This window comes from Psittacula echo (genome assembly GCF_963264785.1).
Source record: "Psittacula echo genome assembly, chromosome: 4".
Classification (NCBI taxonomy): Eukaryota; Metazoa; Chordata; class Aves; order Psittaciformes; family Psittacidae; genus Psittacula; species Psittacula echo.
Window position 1 is genome coordinate 115,096,909 of NC_137738.1, and position 16,499 is coordinate 115,113,407.

The 16,499-nt window shown below is 39.0% G+C and overlaps 1 protein-coding gene across 1 annotated transcript in view; it reads left to right on the plus strand.

Annotated features, from left to right (window-relative positions):
- The first annotated feature begins 269 nt into the window (after positions 1–269).
- The window catches only part of TASP1 (taspase 1), an 86,193-nt gene continuing 69,963 nt past the window's right edge, over positions 270–16,499 (plus strand). The window contains exons 1-6 of the mRNA XM_080616121.1: positions 270–285; positions 3,285–3,502; positions 4,991–5,058; positions 6,297–6,365; positions 14,726–14,846; positions 16,318–16,402. Coding sequence (XP_080472247.1) covers positions 3,358–3,502; positions 4,991–5,058; positions 6,297–6,365; positions 14,726–14,846; positions 16,318–16,402 — 488 coding nt within the window. The 5' untranslated portion in view covers positions 270–285; positions 3,285–3,357. The remainder of the gene's footprint in view (positions 286–3,284; positions 3,503–4,990; positions 5,059–6,296; positions 6,366–14,725; positions 14,847–16,317; positions 16,403–16,499) is intronic.

Below are 16,499 nucleotides of genomic sequence, written 5' to 3' on the forward strand. Positions count from 1 at the left end.
CGCCGCGCAAATGGTAACGGAACGAACAGATCGACCCCTCCGTCCCGAGGTAAATGGCGGCGCCCTCGCCATGCTGAGACCCACCCCCCCCGCTGCGATTGGTGTTTCCCGCAGCAGCTGGCGCGCCACCCGCCTATCGGAACGCCAATCAGCGTGACGCTATTTCCGTTCGCCTGGCCTGCCTCGTCCAATCGGAGCGAGGCGGTGGGCGGGACGCCTCATCCTCACCGAGGCAACAGGCGGGCGGGCGGTTCCGGGTGTGCGCGGGGCTGGCGGCGGCGGAGGGTGAGTGCTTCGCGCCTGGTTCCGCCCTGCCCCGCCTTACCGCGCCGGTCCCGCCTCTCCCCGGCCCGTCCTCTCCCACCTCCCCGCTCCCGCGTATCGCTTCTCCGCCGCTCCCGGGGCTCCGCGGGCGCCTGAGGGGCGTAACGGCCGCGCCGCGAGGCGGCCGCGCGGGCTTCCCGGGTGATGTCACCCCCGCCGCTGCGGCCCCACCTCCCGGGGGGCTGATGCGCGGGGTGGGGGTGTCCCCCTTGGCGGTTGCCATGGGGACACCGGGGCTGGCGGGGCCCTGGCGGTGGTCACGGGGCGGGGGGGAATCGGGCCGCGACCCTCTGCTTCTTTCCCGCCAGCCGGCCGGGCCCGGCTTGGCCCAGGCGGTTTCCGGGGGTTGGCAGCGGCCGCGATCGGTTCCGCAGGGGATGTTATCCAAATAAAAGTTTCTTCCCCGGTTGGTTCTGTGGTTGGTGGTTGTCCGGTTCCTTGCCACCGTCGCGGTTGCTGTTGTTCCATCCCGGTTATCGAAGCGTTCCACGGCTGCTCGGTCGTGGGGTCAAGCGTTTCTCTCTCGCCCTGTTGCTCTTCGTTCTGCCGCTCTCGGGCTTCCTACTGTAAAACCTAAAAGCTCTTAGAAGTTGCCACATTCCCAGTATTGAGATGGAGACACTGGTGTGTACGTCTCTCTCTTCATCCCTCTTCTGAGTTTGTGTTTGCTCTGTTGGGATGTTCTCTGTGCAGTGAGCATTAGGTAGAGCTTTAAATCTGGGAGGAATGGCGGATTAGCTCTGGTTCTTATGGCGAGTGCCCTGTGAAAGCCTAAGCAACTCTTTCTACATTAGGTGTGCCACATCTGCTTTCTTTTTTCTGAGTGCCTGTGTAGGGCTCAGAGCTACATTTTCAATGCAGTTTGAAATCATTTTGTTTTGTGTTTTGGTTCATGACATTATCATTTATGATGTATCACAAGGGCATGTAGTGATATGATAAGGGGGAATGCCTTAAACTAAAAGAGAATGGATTTAATTAGATAGTAGTAAGAAATTCTTCCCTGTGAGGGTGCTGAGGCGCTGGCACAGGATGCCCAGAGAAGCTGTGGCTGCCCCATCCCTGGCAGTGTTCAAGGCCAGGTTGGACGGGGCTTGGAGTAACCTGCTCTAGTGGAAGGTGTCCCTGCCCGTGGCAGAGGGTTGGAACTGATGATCTTTAAGGCCCCTTCCAACCCAAACCATTCTGTGTTCATCAGGAATCAAAGCCGAGTATATTCCTCCAGTGTTCCTGTGGCTGCACAGGTATAGAACAGTGAACTGTGTAAAATGGAGGGATGAGATCATGAGGGATGAATTTGTGACAGCCAGGAAGGAGAACAGCTGAATTCTAGAAGAAGATACAAACGGATAGATTGGGTCCAGCAGTTTTGTGAATGAAATTTGAAAGGAATTGAAGAATGGTTTGAGATAGAAGGGGATTGACAAAATTGAGTTGATGTGGAGTAAGTGTTACAAAAATTATTGAGGTGGGTTTGACTGATCTGGTAAAAATAACCATATATACTCAGACCCAAGTGTGTGCAAAGGCCTAATTATGGTTTTCAGTCTGGACTTATGCTATTATTTAGTCTTTGTGGCATCTGTATTTTGATTTTCAAAACTGATTTAACTACCATCATTATTACTTTCCCTACCACCACACTATTTCTTCCATTTCTGCAAGAGTATAGATTCCTCACTTGTTCCTCTGTCTGTTTACGTAAGTCTTGTCATGCCCTAGTTGCTGTAATGACATACTGTGTGGTGTAATACAATGTAGCAAAGCGGAGTCTGTACAAAACTGACTTTGTTTCAGCTTATTGCCTGTACTACTGGCTGCTGGAGCTTTCTTCATTTTTATCAGCAAAAAGGAAATAAATGCAGTGATCAGGACTTAAATTTTAGCTCTGAAGTTTATACAGGAGACCGTTACCATTAGATGTAGTCTGTAAGTGCTTTTTCTGTCTGTAGAGTCTGCACATTGTAGTGGTCTCATTTTGTATCAATATACGTAGTTATAATTATAATAAGAAGTCCATATTTAATTTTGAAATATTAACTTTTAAATATATGAAGATACCTATGTATGTTTAGCACCTAAGAAAAAAATGAATGGAAAGAAATAACTTCCTAGAAAGCTGTGCTAGTTTTCATTATTGAAAGGATAGTTGTGGTAAACCAGGAAGTTTGTTCTGTGCCAGTACTGAATCTTGCTAAACATAATTTGCATTGTTTTGGTTGTTTGAATGGAGTGGTATTTAGTTACTGGAGTAAGCCGTATAGTGTTTGCAAAATCTGTGGTTTAAATCCCATGTATTAAACATCTCTTTTTGCACTTGTATTCACTCTCTGTTCTTCTTAGGTTACAAGGAGACCCTTTCGAGGTAGTAGGAGTGATAGGCATCATATTGGAATATCTCAAAATGCTATAAAGAATTTCTCCATGTATGCATTAACACTGCATGCTTTTTCATTTCCTGGATTCATTCAGCAGATAGAATGTCTCTCTCAGCTTTGCCAGCATTGTTACAAGTGTTGCTTAGGACTTTACAGGCAAGCAGGGAATGACACTTTTAAGAAGTAAAGATTGTGGCTATGGAGCATCATCACATTAAAAGCTAGTAAAGCATGGTGAACAGAGAAATAAGTTGTACTGATGAATAAAAGGAGACCATGGAAAGCAGCCTTCCGTCAGCCACGGGCAGGCCTTTTATCAACAATTCCCTCCAATGTCTAGAAGGGTTATTAGATTCAAGGTAAGTCATAAAAAAAGGCTGCTTTCAACTTGTGCCGTGGACTTTGGTTACTTTAAGTCTCATTAATACTGTCAGCTAGGGAAGAGGCAGAATTTACAAGCCCTTCTTTCAAGAGGCATAATCTTGTTTCAAACCTCTCTTCCAAAAGTTCTTTCTGAAGTTATTTATATGAAATTAGTCTCTTGAAATCAGTATCTAACATATGCATGTGGTTTGGTTTTAGGATGATTCCTCTTCAGAGTTTATTTCTGAATGGAAGGGTGCTCTTTTCCAGTAGAAGATGGTGATCCTAATGTATGATCATGGAGAAGGGGTTAAGTTCAGTAGAAGTGTTACCTTCCGAATCATCTCAGGTTACAGCTGTAAAAGTGATGGTCAAAGAGCCCGAAACAAAGCAAACCCAAAGAGGGAAACGAGTGGGATTTGTGCTTGTCCATGCAGGTAAGATGCAGAAGCATAACAGCTGGAATAGAATAGTGCATATGCAAACTAAATATCAAAATCTTATATGGATTTTGGACTGCTAGTAAGTTAATGAAATGACATTAACTTTGGGTGTAAATCTGGGAGTGGAGAGCTTGATTGGAAGTTGCACTGGCTGGAGGATGTTGAAAACTGTTAATAAAAATGTAAGTTTTGGGATGATCTGAATGGTATTTTGTTTTTCTCTTTGACAAAGAAACCCCCTAAGTTTAAATGGTTATAAAATGTCAAATTCTGGAGTTATCTGCTAAGCTTGGGAGACCTACAAAATGTGAGAGGTCTTTCAGTCTATTTCTTTATCCTGCAGAAGGCTAGATGAAACATAGCTGTTTCACTGCTGGCAGTTTCTTCTCTAAGTTGTCTGTAAGGACAGTCTAGTCAAGTCTTCCTGAAAGCTCTTTAGACTGTTTGTCCTAGAACCTCACATTTTTTTACCCTTTTGAAAGCTTTCCTCCAACTTTTGACTTTTTTATCATGTCCGTATTTTAGTGAATTACTATGTATTCTTTCCACATCTAATAAGAAGATCATCTACTCAGATGTGATACACAAATAATGTGTTATGTGTGTCTTATACATTAATTCTTTTCTAGTAGGTTCTTTGTTAAGTACTATTAATCTTGAAAATATAGAATCATAGAATCGTTTGTGTTGGAAAGGACCTCAAAATCTTAAGATCATCCAGTTCCAACCCCCTGACATGGGCAGGGACTTCTCACCCCCTTGACCATGTCACCCAAGGCTCTGTCCAGCCTGGCCTTGAACACTGCCATGGATAGAGCATTTATCACTTCTTTGGGCAGCCTGTTCCAGTGCCTCACCACCCTCACAGTAAAGAACTTCCTCCTTATATCTAACTTGAACTTTCTCTTTTTAAGTTTAAACCCATCACCCTTTGTCCTGTTACTACAGACCGTGGTAAAGAGTCCCTCTCCAGCATCCTTGTAGGCCCCCAAGAACAAGCAAAACTGGAATCTGTTGGACAATGCTTTTAGAATCATAGAATGTAATAGGATTGGAAAGGACCTTAAGATCATCTGGTTCCAACCCCCCTGCCATCGGCAGGAACACCTTGCAGTAAGCCATGTCACCCAAGACTCCATCCAGCCTGGCCTTGAACACTGCCAGGGATGGAGCATTCACAGCTTCCTTGGGCAACCTATTCCAGTGCCTCACCACCCTTACAGTAAAGAACTTCATAAGAGATTGTATGATGCTGAGTTTTATACCTGCGTGCTTCTGCATATATGCTATGTATCCTGTATTTTACTGAGTGTATTTGAATCAATGTTGGAGTGCATAAAATTGTCAGTCATTGGTATAAAAAGGAAATGCCAGTGTAATCTGGAGTCAGGAAGGCTGTATCTGCATGTATCTTAAATCTTTATGCGAACTATAGGCTTTTGATAGGTAGCATAATCTCTTTTCCTTTTGCATTAATTGTAGGTGCAGGTTATCATTCCGAGTCCAAAGCTAGAGAATACAAGCATGTGTGCAAAAGAGCCTGTCAGAAGGTATGTCTTACTGCCTCCACAGCCCTTTAGTGGGTATACAAGAAAGGTATTCGCTAGCACTGTCCCTTCAGTATGAATGGGCATATTTGGGTTTAGCTGCACAGGGTGTATGCATTTCTAGAGGGAAAATGGAGCAGTTAACATGATACCAAGTCATGGCCATGAGGTGCAGCAACATTCTTATCAGTGGTGCAAATAGCAGACACCAAAGGAACAGTGGGGGAGCAGGAGAGGGAACATTGGTACCTGCATGGAGTGTTCCTACAGCTTCCTGCACTGTTCCTGAGGCTGTAGGATTTCTGGAGCTAAATATGGCATCTGTATTTTTCTTTTATCGATGTCCACTCTTTTTGGAATGTACTTTAGCATCCAGATTGCGCTGTGAATGCAAAGATTTCTATAATTTGTTTCCAACTATTAAACAATAATTTGTTTAACTTCTTAATAGGAGGGGGGGTAGAAACAGGAAAAACAAAACAAAAAATCTGAACCCTGGAAAGGGAGTAATGGCAAGACTTGAATTTCCATCAAAATTAATGTTTTGTATCTCCCCTAAGAACTTAGCTTTGGAACTGGCAAGTCCTGTCTGCTGTGTCTTGAACAAGAAGCTGGAAGACCTGCCTCCAAAATTTCTGTTGCCTTTTGCTTTCTCCAGGGAGAAGGAGCTAGGGAGGTTGGCAGGCTTTTTAGAAGAGTCTCAGAGTTGGCCTCTGATAATTATCACTTCATCTTGCAGTTGTGTTGCTCAATCCTAATACCTATCTAATTTTGTAATGAAAAGCCTCAAAAATCATCCAAATTTAACACTATCTTCATTAAAATTATGCATTAGTCCTGGTAATATCAATTTTCCAGCTGATTATCTGTGAAAAAAAGGTTGTTTGCTGTTGTATTTAAGTTTAATTTGAGATTCAATTTGGTTCCTTAAGCTTGGTATCCAACATAAATAACTTGTCTGAAGAACAAACAGTTGCATTTTGTCCTGCAACTGAAGTTGCAGACGTAGTTGTTTGCTGGCGTTCCCTGAGAGAGCTTGACTGTAAAGTCTTGTCCAGTATGGATCTAAAAAGTAGTATTTGGCTCCAGAAGTTCATTTTTGTGTGTGTATATAATCTGAAGATCTTACATTTCAGACTAATTGGTGAAGATTTTATTTTGTACAGGACTAGGAAAATGTAGGGCTTAGTCACATAATATTAGAATTTCCTAATCATCAACTAATACTTCTGTTTTTACAGGCAATTGAAAAGCTACAGGCTGGTGCTCTTGCAACAGATGCAGTGACTGCAGCACTTATAGAATTAGAGGTATGAATTTCTGACTAGGTGTAAGTATGTCCCTTCAGCTGCCAGATTTTTCTGTAGGAAGATATTAATTCAAGTGGGAAGTCTACTGAGATTTCCAGTTTTGTGCTACACGAATTTTATCTTTTGTTTTTCCACTGTATTTTGGAGTAAATGTATTTAAAGACTTTAAAAAATGCAAACTGGATAGAAGTTGTCTAGTTGGTGCCATTTGGTTGTCATCTTAGGGATACCTTGTCAGATTGTCTTTAACCTTCAAGAATAAATAGTTATTAAAGACTTACTGAACGCTTTGGGGGGAACTTTATTTCTGAATTACCGAGCTCAGGCAGACTGTACTGGCTCTGCTTCTTAGACAGGAAAGAAAATCATGTTACTGGTCATATATGTTGACTAGAAATTAGAAGTCCTTATTGTTTTTGTTTGCATTAGTATCTCACACTGAGCTATGTTGTCATATCTTGAAATTATGATGCAAGGAATTTAGATGTAGTTAATCTTTAGCAGTTCTATTAACACTCAGGTAGTAATTAGAGTGAGGTCGCTGTTTCTGAGGGTGCTTTCTTGGGTTGTGTTATTCGTAACTTTTACAGTTCTTCAGGATAATTCTACAAAAGTTATTGTAGAAATGTAATGCTGGTAGTCTCTCTATCCAATTAAAGGACTCTGTGAAAATGAAGTAGGAGTTAAGTTCTCATTTATACCACAACATACTTTTGCTATGAGCTTAAATTAGTACAGTTCCAAAGGCATTTTTCCTTCCATTTTCACTTTCTGTCTGTGTGATCTCTGATAGAATTAGAGACTTGAAGCAGGCTGGACAGAGAAATATGACTTCAGTGTAATATAATGGGTTTTTTTCCTGATTTTTATGATAAAATATGTGTAGAAGGATAAGTACTGCTTTTATTTCAAAATGGTACTTGTTAGTTAAGATAAAGTCTTGATAATTACAAAGAGATGGGCAGCTGTTTATGAGCTTTCTGGAAACTTCTTTTTGGAGTGGTGAAGTTTTTATAGCATCTAACTTTAGTAAAGGGTCCTATGAAATAATATAATATAAAAGGGTACTATGAAATAATGTAGAAGAGAGTAAAACTACAAGAATTTTTGAAATCTAAATGAGGCAGTTTGGTTATTGTCCCAGGTCAGCTAATCTCTCATGGCAGTAATGATTGACACAGGTATTCCTCTTCTCCTACAAGGAGTAATTGCTTCTTCCTCTCCAACTTTATTAGGAAAGATGGAAGGCAATGTAAGTGTTGTGCTGGGTTTGGAATTTATGGTAGTATTCTAAGAGGATTAGCAGTGGATTTGCTTACACATACGTTGGGAAAGTGTAAATTAACATACTTGATAGGGTTAGTGTAAGGCAGGCAGTATGTACTTTAATATGTGTTAGACATGCTGACTAGGAGCCAAGACTTCAGTCATACTCTTAACTTGGCAAGCTTCTTGGATTTAAACAGTAGTTTTGGTCTCCACTGAGCTGTTCAAATATGCTTTCATGTGTTATCTTAAACATCAGAATACAGCTAGGTGAAAACAAACAATCTCTCTCTAATGGAATTATTTATAATGCACTTCCATAAGCTAACTGAGGCTGCTGCTACTTCACAAGATTGTTTTGTGTGTCAGTTCGCTCCTCAGTTGGGCAAAAAAAAAAGATCTGCTTTGTGTTGTGATTTTTTTTACTGAGCTACACAGAAGAAAACATGCTTTAAGAAGCTGAACTTAACAGTTACATATCTTTTTGGAGCTGCACCTGGGGTAAATATTTTATCTGTTTCTGTTGTCCCCAAGAGACTTTTCTTTGAGTTTAGTAGATGTAAATTCTCTTAAGTGGCTTCTGTGTAAGAAGTTACGGCTTTAAGATGAAATTAAAACCTTTTAATGAAATTACTCTAGTCAGAAACCTTTTTTTTTTTTTTTGCTTGTCTGTTGTGCTGCTATTGTGATGATGTGTACCATCATTACACTTTCTGGTTTAAGAAGTGTCTTGGGTAGTATTTTTGTGTGTACTGTTGCACAAAACCTACTTTCCCCCCCACTTTTCCCTGTTTTTTCAGATTAAATATCAATTTATTTAGGTTGTACTGCTGCCATTAATGTAATTACTGGCTTTCATTATCCATTAAGTGGTTTATATAACCTCTTAATTGTGAGTTGTTCTCTGTTACTGGGATAAAGAATTTTTGGTTTGGGATTTGGGCTTCTTTTAAATTAAGGTACGGAGCTATGCAGTTACATTGAGAAAAATCGAAAGTACACTCAAAATGGAAAATGGTGTGGATTGCAGTGGCATTTTTTTTGGATCTGGTATGAGAAATTCCAAAATCCAAATTCAGATTTCAAGATGTTGAAAGGTTTGTATCTACTCATATCTCATTCTGAACACCACCTTCAGGCGTTTCTGGAGCTGCATCATCTGTTTTAATTCTGCTGTTTTTCCTGTTGCTCTATGGAAAATAGAAACTGTACGTGGCAAGTCAGCGGAGCAAACAAAATAGTTTTTCTCATCAATTACAACATTTAATTGGTAAAAATGTGAGTTTGTTATGATGTCTGTCTCTCTAATGAGCTGACACTCACTTCTGTTTATGCAGGAAAAAACCTGACTTTGTTTTTTCAAAGTACTTCAGTATTTTGAATTGGCAAATCTATAGTGAAAATCTGTATGAAAACGACGTCTGCACATATCACTAATACAGATTAAGATACAGAACAACAAAAGGTTGTATAACATGTGATAACAAATTCCATTGTGGAGCACTGTATGTAATTACTTGATATTTTGGTTGCTGTAGGACACATTGCAGTGAGTTTATCTCAAATATTTAATCACCTTTACAGTTCTGTAGGACTTTCAATGCTCTATTCCAAAAATCTGTAGCCTTTGCACAGGACAAATATTTTTTCATGGAAGTGTCACAAAAGATTAATTTTATTCCTCAGTTCCACTCAATTACACAACTCCCATTACATGGTATTTCAGCTAATCCAAGAGGCATCATTTCAAAGACTTGTTGAGGCGCAAGACTTCCTCTTGATCTTTTATGAGCAAGATGACAGTTTGCTTGTGGTATGCTTTCTGTTTTTTTGTTTTATTTGTGCAGGCTCTAAATGGAGAAAGACCGGCCTTTCTTTGTTGGAGTATGTAAATCTCGTCTTCTGTGATTAAAATAATAATTACTAGAGAAAAGGTAGATTCCTTCTGTGAAGTAACAAGAGCAGCTGACCCAGAATACTGTTAAAATAACTCTGCTGGTCTTCATAAGCGTCAGCTGTATTTGACAAGTTGATTAAAGGCAGTTATGTTTTCAGTTTGTGAACTCCTGTCGTTGCAGAGAAACAAATGAACATGTTACTTCTTTCAGCTTTTATTAATAAATTGTTTCTGGACAAGGTGCTTCATAAGACTCATCATTTACAAAGACAGTATTGCAGTAACATTTCTTTTTGCACTCTTGTTATCAGCCACCGTACGATGTCTGAATTTTTCTTGATACAAAGGGATTTGGGCTTTTTTTTTTTTTTGGGGGGGGGGAAGGTCCTCCTCTATGCATCTTCCTTAGAACTTACACTTTTCAACAAAACTACATGCTGGTTGCATTTATGGCTGGCTATGAGGATGATGTACAATTTCAAGCTCTTCTTCAACTGTTGAGCGCTTAGGAAGTCTGCTGTTCAGCTAGTGGAGACAGGAACCCAAGTTGGTTGTAAAGAATGACGAAGACCTCAGACTTCTAAATTTAGTCTAATTTTATTAATACTGTGTGTACATCACTTGTTTCTTTAATCTGACTTCAGTGGAATGTTCTTTATGAACGTTTTTTAAATGGAAAATTACTATGATTGATGAGGAGATGGAGGTCACACTTTGGGTTTTGATCTCCTTGCTACTGAAATTGCTCAATTTAACTTTTTGTTTGTGTATATCTTTTTTAGTTTTTTTTCCTGTGGAGCAGTGCAATGGGTAACTCCGCAGTAAAACCTGTGGATTTACTCAAGGTTTGTGTAGCTGTTAGCAAAAGTTTGCACTGAAATAACTTACTGTTTATTTTTCTTTATTTTGGTTTAAATTTATAGTAATTGAGATTTTTGAGTATACAATGTCAGACCCAAGGACTTGTCTTCAAAGATGAAAACACAATGCCAGCTGCCTTGTTGTATTAAGGCAGTCACCATAGATGAACTTTTAATGGGTAATGAACTGGAAGTTGTTAATTCTAGTTAAAAGCAATAGGATGATGTTCTGCAGCAGAGTGGCTAACAGTAATCTGCGACTAAAGTGTTCTTTGAAAACATTTTAGCTGGTGTCATTGAAAGGGACATGACTCATCCTCATAGATTATTACTTCTTGTCACTAAACTTCCTCAAAAAATAAATTTTAAAATTAGAATGTGTAAAAGGAAATGCCTGTAGGCTTTGAACCCTTTCTAAAGTTGCAAATAAACCATGGCCAAAACTGTATCAAAGATGGATGGAATGCTCTGTAGTGCATGTTGAAAATAGAGCTCTGTTAACTGTTTGCCTAGGTGTAATTCAGGAGTATTAGTGTAATAGTGTTGAGTAACTTCTTCAAGCATTCCAACTTTGACCGTGGCTAGAAACTTTAGCATGGCTGTGTTTGCTGCTGGAAGATATATAAATACATCTGGCAGTAAAAAGGATTCTAAACATAGAAATGATACCCTCAGTAGCTTGAGAGATTTTACAAGATGGGTGACTTGGGAAAATGAAACTTGTTTCACATCTTTTTTATCTCCTTTGCTACAGGTTTGCATTGTAAGTTAGAGATACTTCAGTGGTGGAGTAGTTGCCAGGTAGTCTGGAATTTTTTGCTTAATTAAAAGCTTATGTTTCGTTAAAATGCTTTGAATAGCCATTTGTTTGTCTTTTCCCTCTTCTTTTTTACTTTTCTATGGTGATAGGGCTTGCTGTTAACATGCAAAGCTCATGCTTGGTTTGCTTTCTTGTCTTTCTTTTCAGTCTCCTTAGTAATATCAAGACCGATCTCTGCTTGCGTTCCTTATGTCTTCAGAAACACATAAAAGTATATTCCTGAAGATACCTTTTTTATTCTAATAGAATGATAGAATAAACCTTTTTCTTTGTTTTCCTTCTTCCCTCTTATTGGATACATGCTTTGATTGGGTTCTTCCCCATCCCATGGTAGTCATATAGTTCTTGCAGTACTGCATTTTTCTGTCTGAGTCTATGAAGGGACTGCCTCAGTTAACTGTTTTCTTCCCCCATTGAAAACAGGCACACTTCTGTTTTAGTAATACTTCTGCATTCCTTGGAGATTTTGAATTTTCATGTCAAAATACACTTTCATTGTCATAAGCTGTATTCCTCCGTTTGTATATCAGAATCTTGAAATCTTTTGGTCAGGCTTTACAGAGATTCGTATTTTCAAAAAGGGATGTATTTGTGTGGTGTATTTCATGTCTTTGCCTGTTCATTGAAGAAGGTGTGAACTTCTGTTTCCTTGTTTTATAATGGTTTTCCCCTGTCTGATTTCAAAGGCTTTGTATCTCATCTCAGAGACAGTCAGGTAGGTATCGAAATTTCCGTGTGTTTGCACCATCTAAAGCTGTTGCCAGATCACCTTTCACATCTGTAAAGATAGAGTAGACCATCTTCTTGGCAATTCTGAGACCATCTTCATAATTTCAGTCTGGTTGTAAAGCTCCACAGAAATTTTGAACAGGTGCTTGGTCTTTCTTTCTTTTACTGGAGAAGTTGCTCCTGCTGTGACTGATTGTACTGGTCAGATTCCTTCTGAGTCCTAAAGTGAAATTGTTAAGCCACCAAAGAGGCATCTACAGATTTGTTGATGTAGAGTTCTTACTTATGCAACATTCTGTGGTATTCTGATAAATATTCCATAGGCATTCTCTTTATCTTAAGATCATTTGAATAAGTTGTCCCTTGGGCCATCCTTGATGTTGTGGCAGTGAAGGTGCTATGCCAAAGCGTTGAATGTATCTCGATTTTTAGAAATAAAGTGAACCAGTGACACTCTATCCTGTATTTTTTCCCTATCTACTTTCCCTCTATTGATTATTATGTTTATGAGAGGATAGAGAGCTTTGTGTCTTGGCTGCAGAAGGGCTCTGGACAGTGTTACTAGGACTTCTGTTCTGATGGGTCCTTCTCACTCCGTTTATTTGGCCATGGCATCTGCTCTTAAGGTAACAGCTGTGTTTGCTTTGTGGCAGTGACAAATCTGTACAGCATAAAATTCTTCCTCTTTGTTAATGCTTTTGAGTTTAATGTGCTGAGTGAATGTTTTTGGAACAGAGCATTAGAAAGCTGTCTCCAGGCTTGCAGGTCTATGCTGTCTTGATTACCCATGGGCAAGGAACTTGGACAGCACTAGGAGTAAGTGTTGTTCATCCTAACACATGCCTGTTTTTCCTTTATCCTCCAAGTACCTTTCACTGTTCGTGTTCGGATTCCTTTCTTCACTTCTCTGCTCCTTTTGTTGTAAACTTCAGTGATTACTTTTCTTCATACTTATAGAGCCCGGGGAGCAAGGAAGTTGGTTCAGCCAGCAGCTGCTCTGCAGTCTTCCACCTTTTCAAGGCCATCGTCTTGGTAGCCTTTTTTTAATCATATCCCACCCCAACCCCTGAAAGTTATTCGCTGTGTGCTAAACTGCAAATATTTTATTATCCTAAAATCTTTTCAAATTTACTTATTTGCTGTGTGGCATAGCTATCAAAATGAACACCAGAGTGAATATACACAGTGAGTCTGAAGATCTGTTGCAGTGTGGGATAAAATAGGATCAATAAATCGGGAAAAATCTTGTGTTATTTCTTGGATGCAGAAGAAAAAAGCAGAAAATAAGGATGAGTAGTAGAAAATGAACATGGAGAGATTACAGTCTGTTTCATGATTATGTATTAATCATGTATTATATATTCATGATTCTCCAAGAAGATAGTGTTTTCTTGACTCAAACACTAAGAACACTTCAAATATCTTTGTAAATTAGAATCAACATCTTGCAAAACAGGTTTTGAATTTATGTTAATTTTAAAGTTAACAAAAGCTAACTGACATATATCAAATTTATCTTTCACTTGTGTGCTCTTTCATTCCTTGTATTCATTACACAGTAATATGTACAAAAAAGAACCAGTTTGCTTAACATTTAAGACAGAACTATGAGCTGTTTCCAGTAGCTTGTTTCCTGATTCAGCTTTGATTACATATACTGTAAAAGCATGACCATCCAATTTCATTGACATATTCACATGTGGTCTAGACAGTCATTTTTCTTTGTTGCATCAGGTTGTTGTAGTTGCATCAGTAAATCGGGAAATAAAGTTGCATAAGTAACATCATAGGTTGTTTTATGTAATAAAAACAGATACAAAACTCTGAAAGCGGCATCTCTGAAATTTTAACGTTTGCCTGGTCTGGGCTGTTACCTTTCTTTTCTTATTTGTTTTGTTCTTTCACCTAGAAAGGGAATTATATTGAGCTGGCAGTGAGACACCTTAACTGGTGCTGCTTAGACATTCTGTGGATTTAAAATTGTGGGGATGCTCTGATGAAATGGGAAGGACCGAAATGAGTGGTTTTAATTCTAGCATGCAAAGCGTTTTGTTTGAGAACTTTGATTTTGCAAAGAGCTACAAGAAGGTACTAATACAAGAGGAGTTAAGTTTAAAACTAATCTGTTAGATGTTGTTCCATATTTGCTATGGAATACATTTTGGTTTTTATTCAAGAAGCTTCTAGACCACAATAATGATTGTCCTTATGCTAGTGATCACAGAGATCTTACAAAGTGAATTGTTAATGGTGCTGATTCTTGATTTCTGCATGCCAGCTGCAGTCATAGGCTTAGAATGTTAAGAAAAGGTACAGTTCTGTTTTACTGCTATGTCACAGTTTCAGTGAGTTTCAATGGTAGGCTGTGTTCTGTACGGTGGTTATTAGATACTACTTAAATGTTACTTGGTGGGTTAGGGACCAAATGAAGTGTGTATTTTGAGGGGTGGAAGAAGAGATTTTCACTTGTGTTGTCAGGCTTTTCCTTGCATATAAATGGTGATCTTAAATTGTTGAGTAATTGTTTATTTTTGTATTAGCGCATCATTACACTTGAGATACATCACACCTTGTAGAGGGTGTAAGGTCTCATTATAGTAATTTGAGATATCCTGTTCACACTGCTGTTTTTGTCGCGGAAGATTAAACTACTAGAATAGGAAAGTGCACTGCACCAAGATCAGTGATTTTTTTACCAGTTTTACCAGTTACATTTTACCAGTTACAGCAAGGTTTTGATTGAATCTGTTATGGATGTGGCCTTACAGTGTTTTGTTCTTATTTTTAGGATTCTCCTTTTACAAATGCAGGATTGGGATCTAACCTAAACCTTCTGGGTGAGATAGAATGTGATGCCAGTATAATGGATGGGAAGTCATTGAATTTTGGAGCAGTTGGAGCACTGAGTGGTATGTTAACTCCATATTATAAAGCTAACTACTGGTTTAAGTGCAAAGATCAATTTTGTTATTTTTTGTTACTTTTTTCTTTTTGGGAGGGACGCATTGTAAATACTGCCCTGTTTAAATAAAACCTGCCCCCTTTAAAAAAGGGAGAAGCATTCCCGCTCCCTGCAACACTGTTTTGTGTTCATTTGCTTTGTGTAAAATATTGTCTTATTAGTTCACTGATAAACCTTTGATGCAGAACAATTGTACAATACTAGACAGTATTCACAATGGAGAAGAGTTTGCTCAGATGAATTTGTAGAATGATAACTTTATAATAAAATGGGATTATCTTAAAACATATTAAAATTAGCTTTATATTAGTTTTTGTTCTCTACCTTCGTGAAGAACTTAGTGATATGTAATTCAATCATAAGGTTGCTTGGTGTTTTGATCTCTCAGTTCGGTTGGTCAGAATAGGATCCTGCGGGGCCAAAGTTTCCTTTATAGTGTCAGAAGGCCATGCAGGGTGCCAGCCTCCAGACTGAAGCTTCTCATGTATTGGTGAGAATGGGCACAGCTGCTCACGTGTCAAGCTGTTTTCTTGGGACATAACATTTCTCTGAACTGTAGATTTTTTTTCATTGTAATTCCTTTCACATGATCCAGGTACATTTGGCTTTATTTTGTGTGTTACTGTTACAAGATTAGATACATTTGAATAGGGGGCTTAGTCTGGGAACTGATGTGGTTCTCTGTCTTCTTGTTTTGGAGGTTTTTCTGTGTCCAGTTCTAGCTTTCAGTACAAAACAAATACAGGTAATACATCCCAAATAGGGGTTGTTGAGGTTTTTCTCAAGTATGTTAAACAGCCTTAATTTCTCCTATTTAATAGCATTTCTGACAAGAATTCAAGCTTTGTTCTTTATCCTAGAATAGTTCTAAACCTTGGTAATAACTTCCTCATGTAGATATAAATCTTAAATAAATAGTAAAATGAAGTGTTTCAGGGATTGGTTGTTACAAAATGTATCCTTCCAGCCATGGGGAAGGAGGAAATGAAGGAGTGAGAGAAAGCTAAGCCTGAATCCTATAATCCCTATTTTGGCCAGATCGACCCAAATGAAAGCTGTTTCCATCTTGAAAAATTAATGCTCATAAAAAACATCTTTGGCTTGTAGAATACTATAGATTGAATTTAAGATTTCTGTGGTAGGAGGTCACTCCTAATATTTCAATATGATTCTTTCATGAAAAAAGAGAAAGTGTGTGTGTGTTGATTAGAAGAAGGGCTTGTCACTACTGATACGTGAAGGACAAAGTAACGAAGTTGATTTTAAATTGAAATATAACATAAGGTGTCTCTTACTGACTTGGCAAAGCTCTGGAAATTAAAGGAAGTTGACTTCCATTGCCAAAATGAGCACTACAATGCTGTGTGGAAAAATATTTTAATGTTCTGTTCCCATTTTTTGCTAATTTTTCTTTTCAGGAATCAAGAATCCAGTTTCAGTTGCAAATAGATTGTTGTCTGAAGGGCAGAAGGGAAAACTCTCTGCTGGCAGAATTCCACCTTGGTAATTGCTTTGTTCTGCTTGACTTTACTTTGGTCTTTTGTCTCTACTGCATGCAATGTTTGAAGGTTATATCCTATCCCAAGAAGGCTGGTGCTGG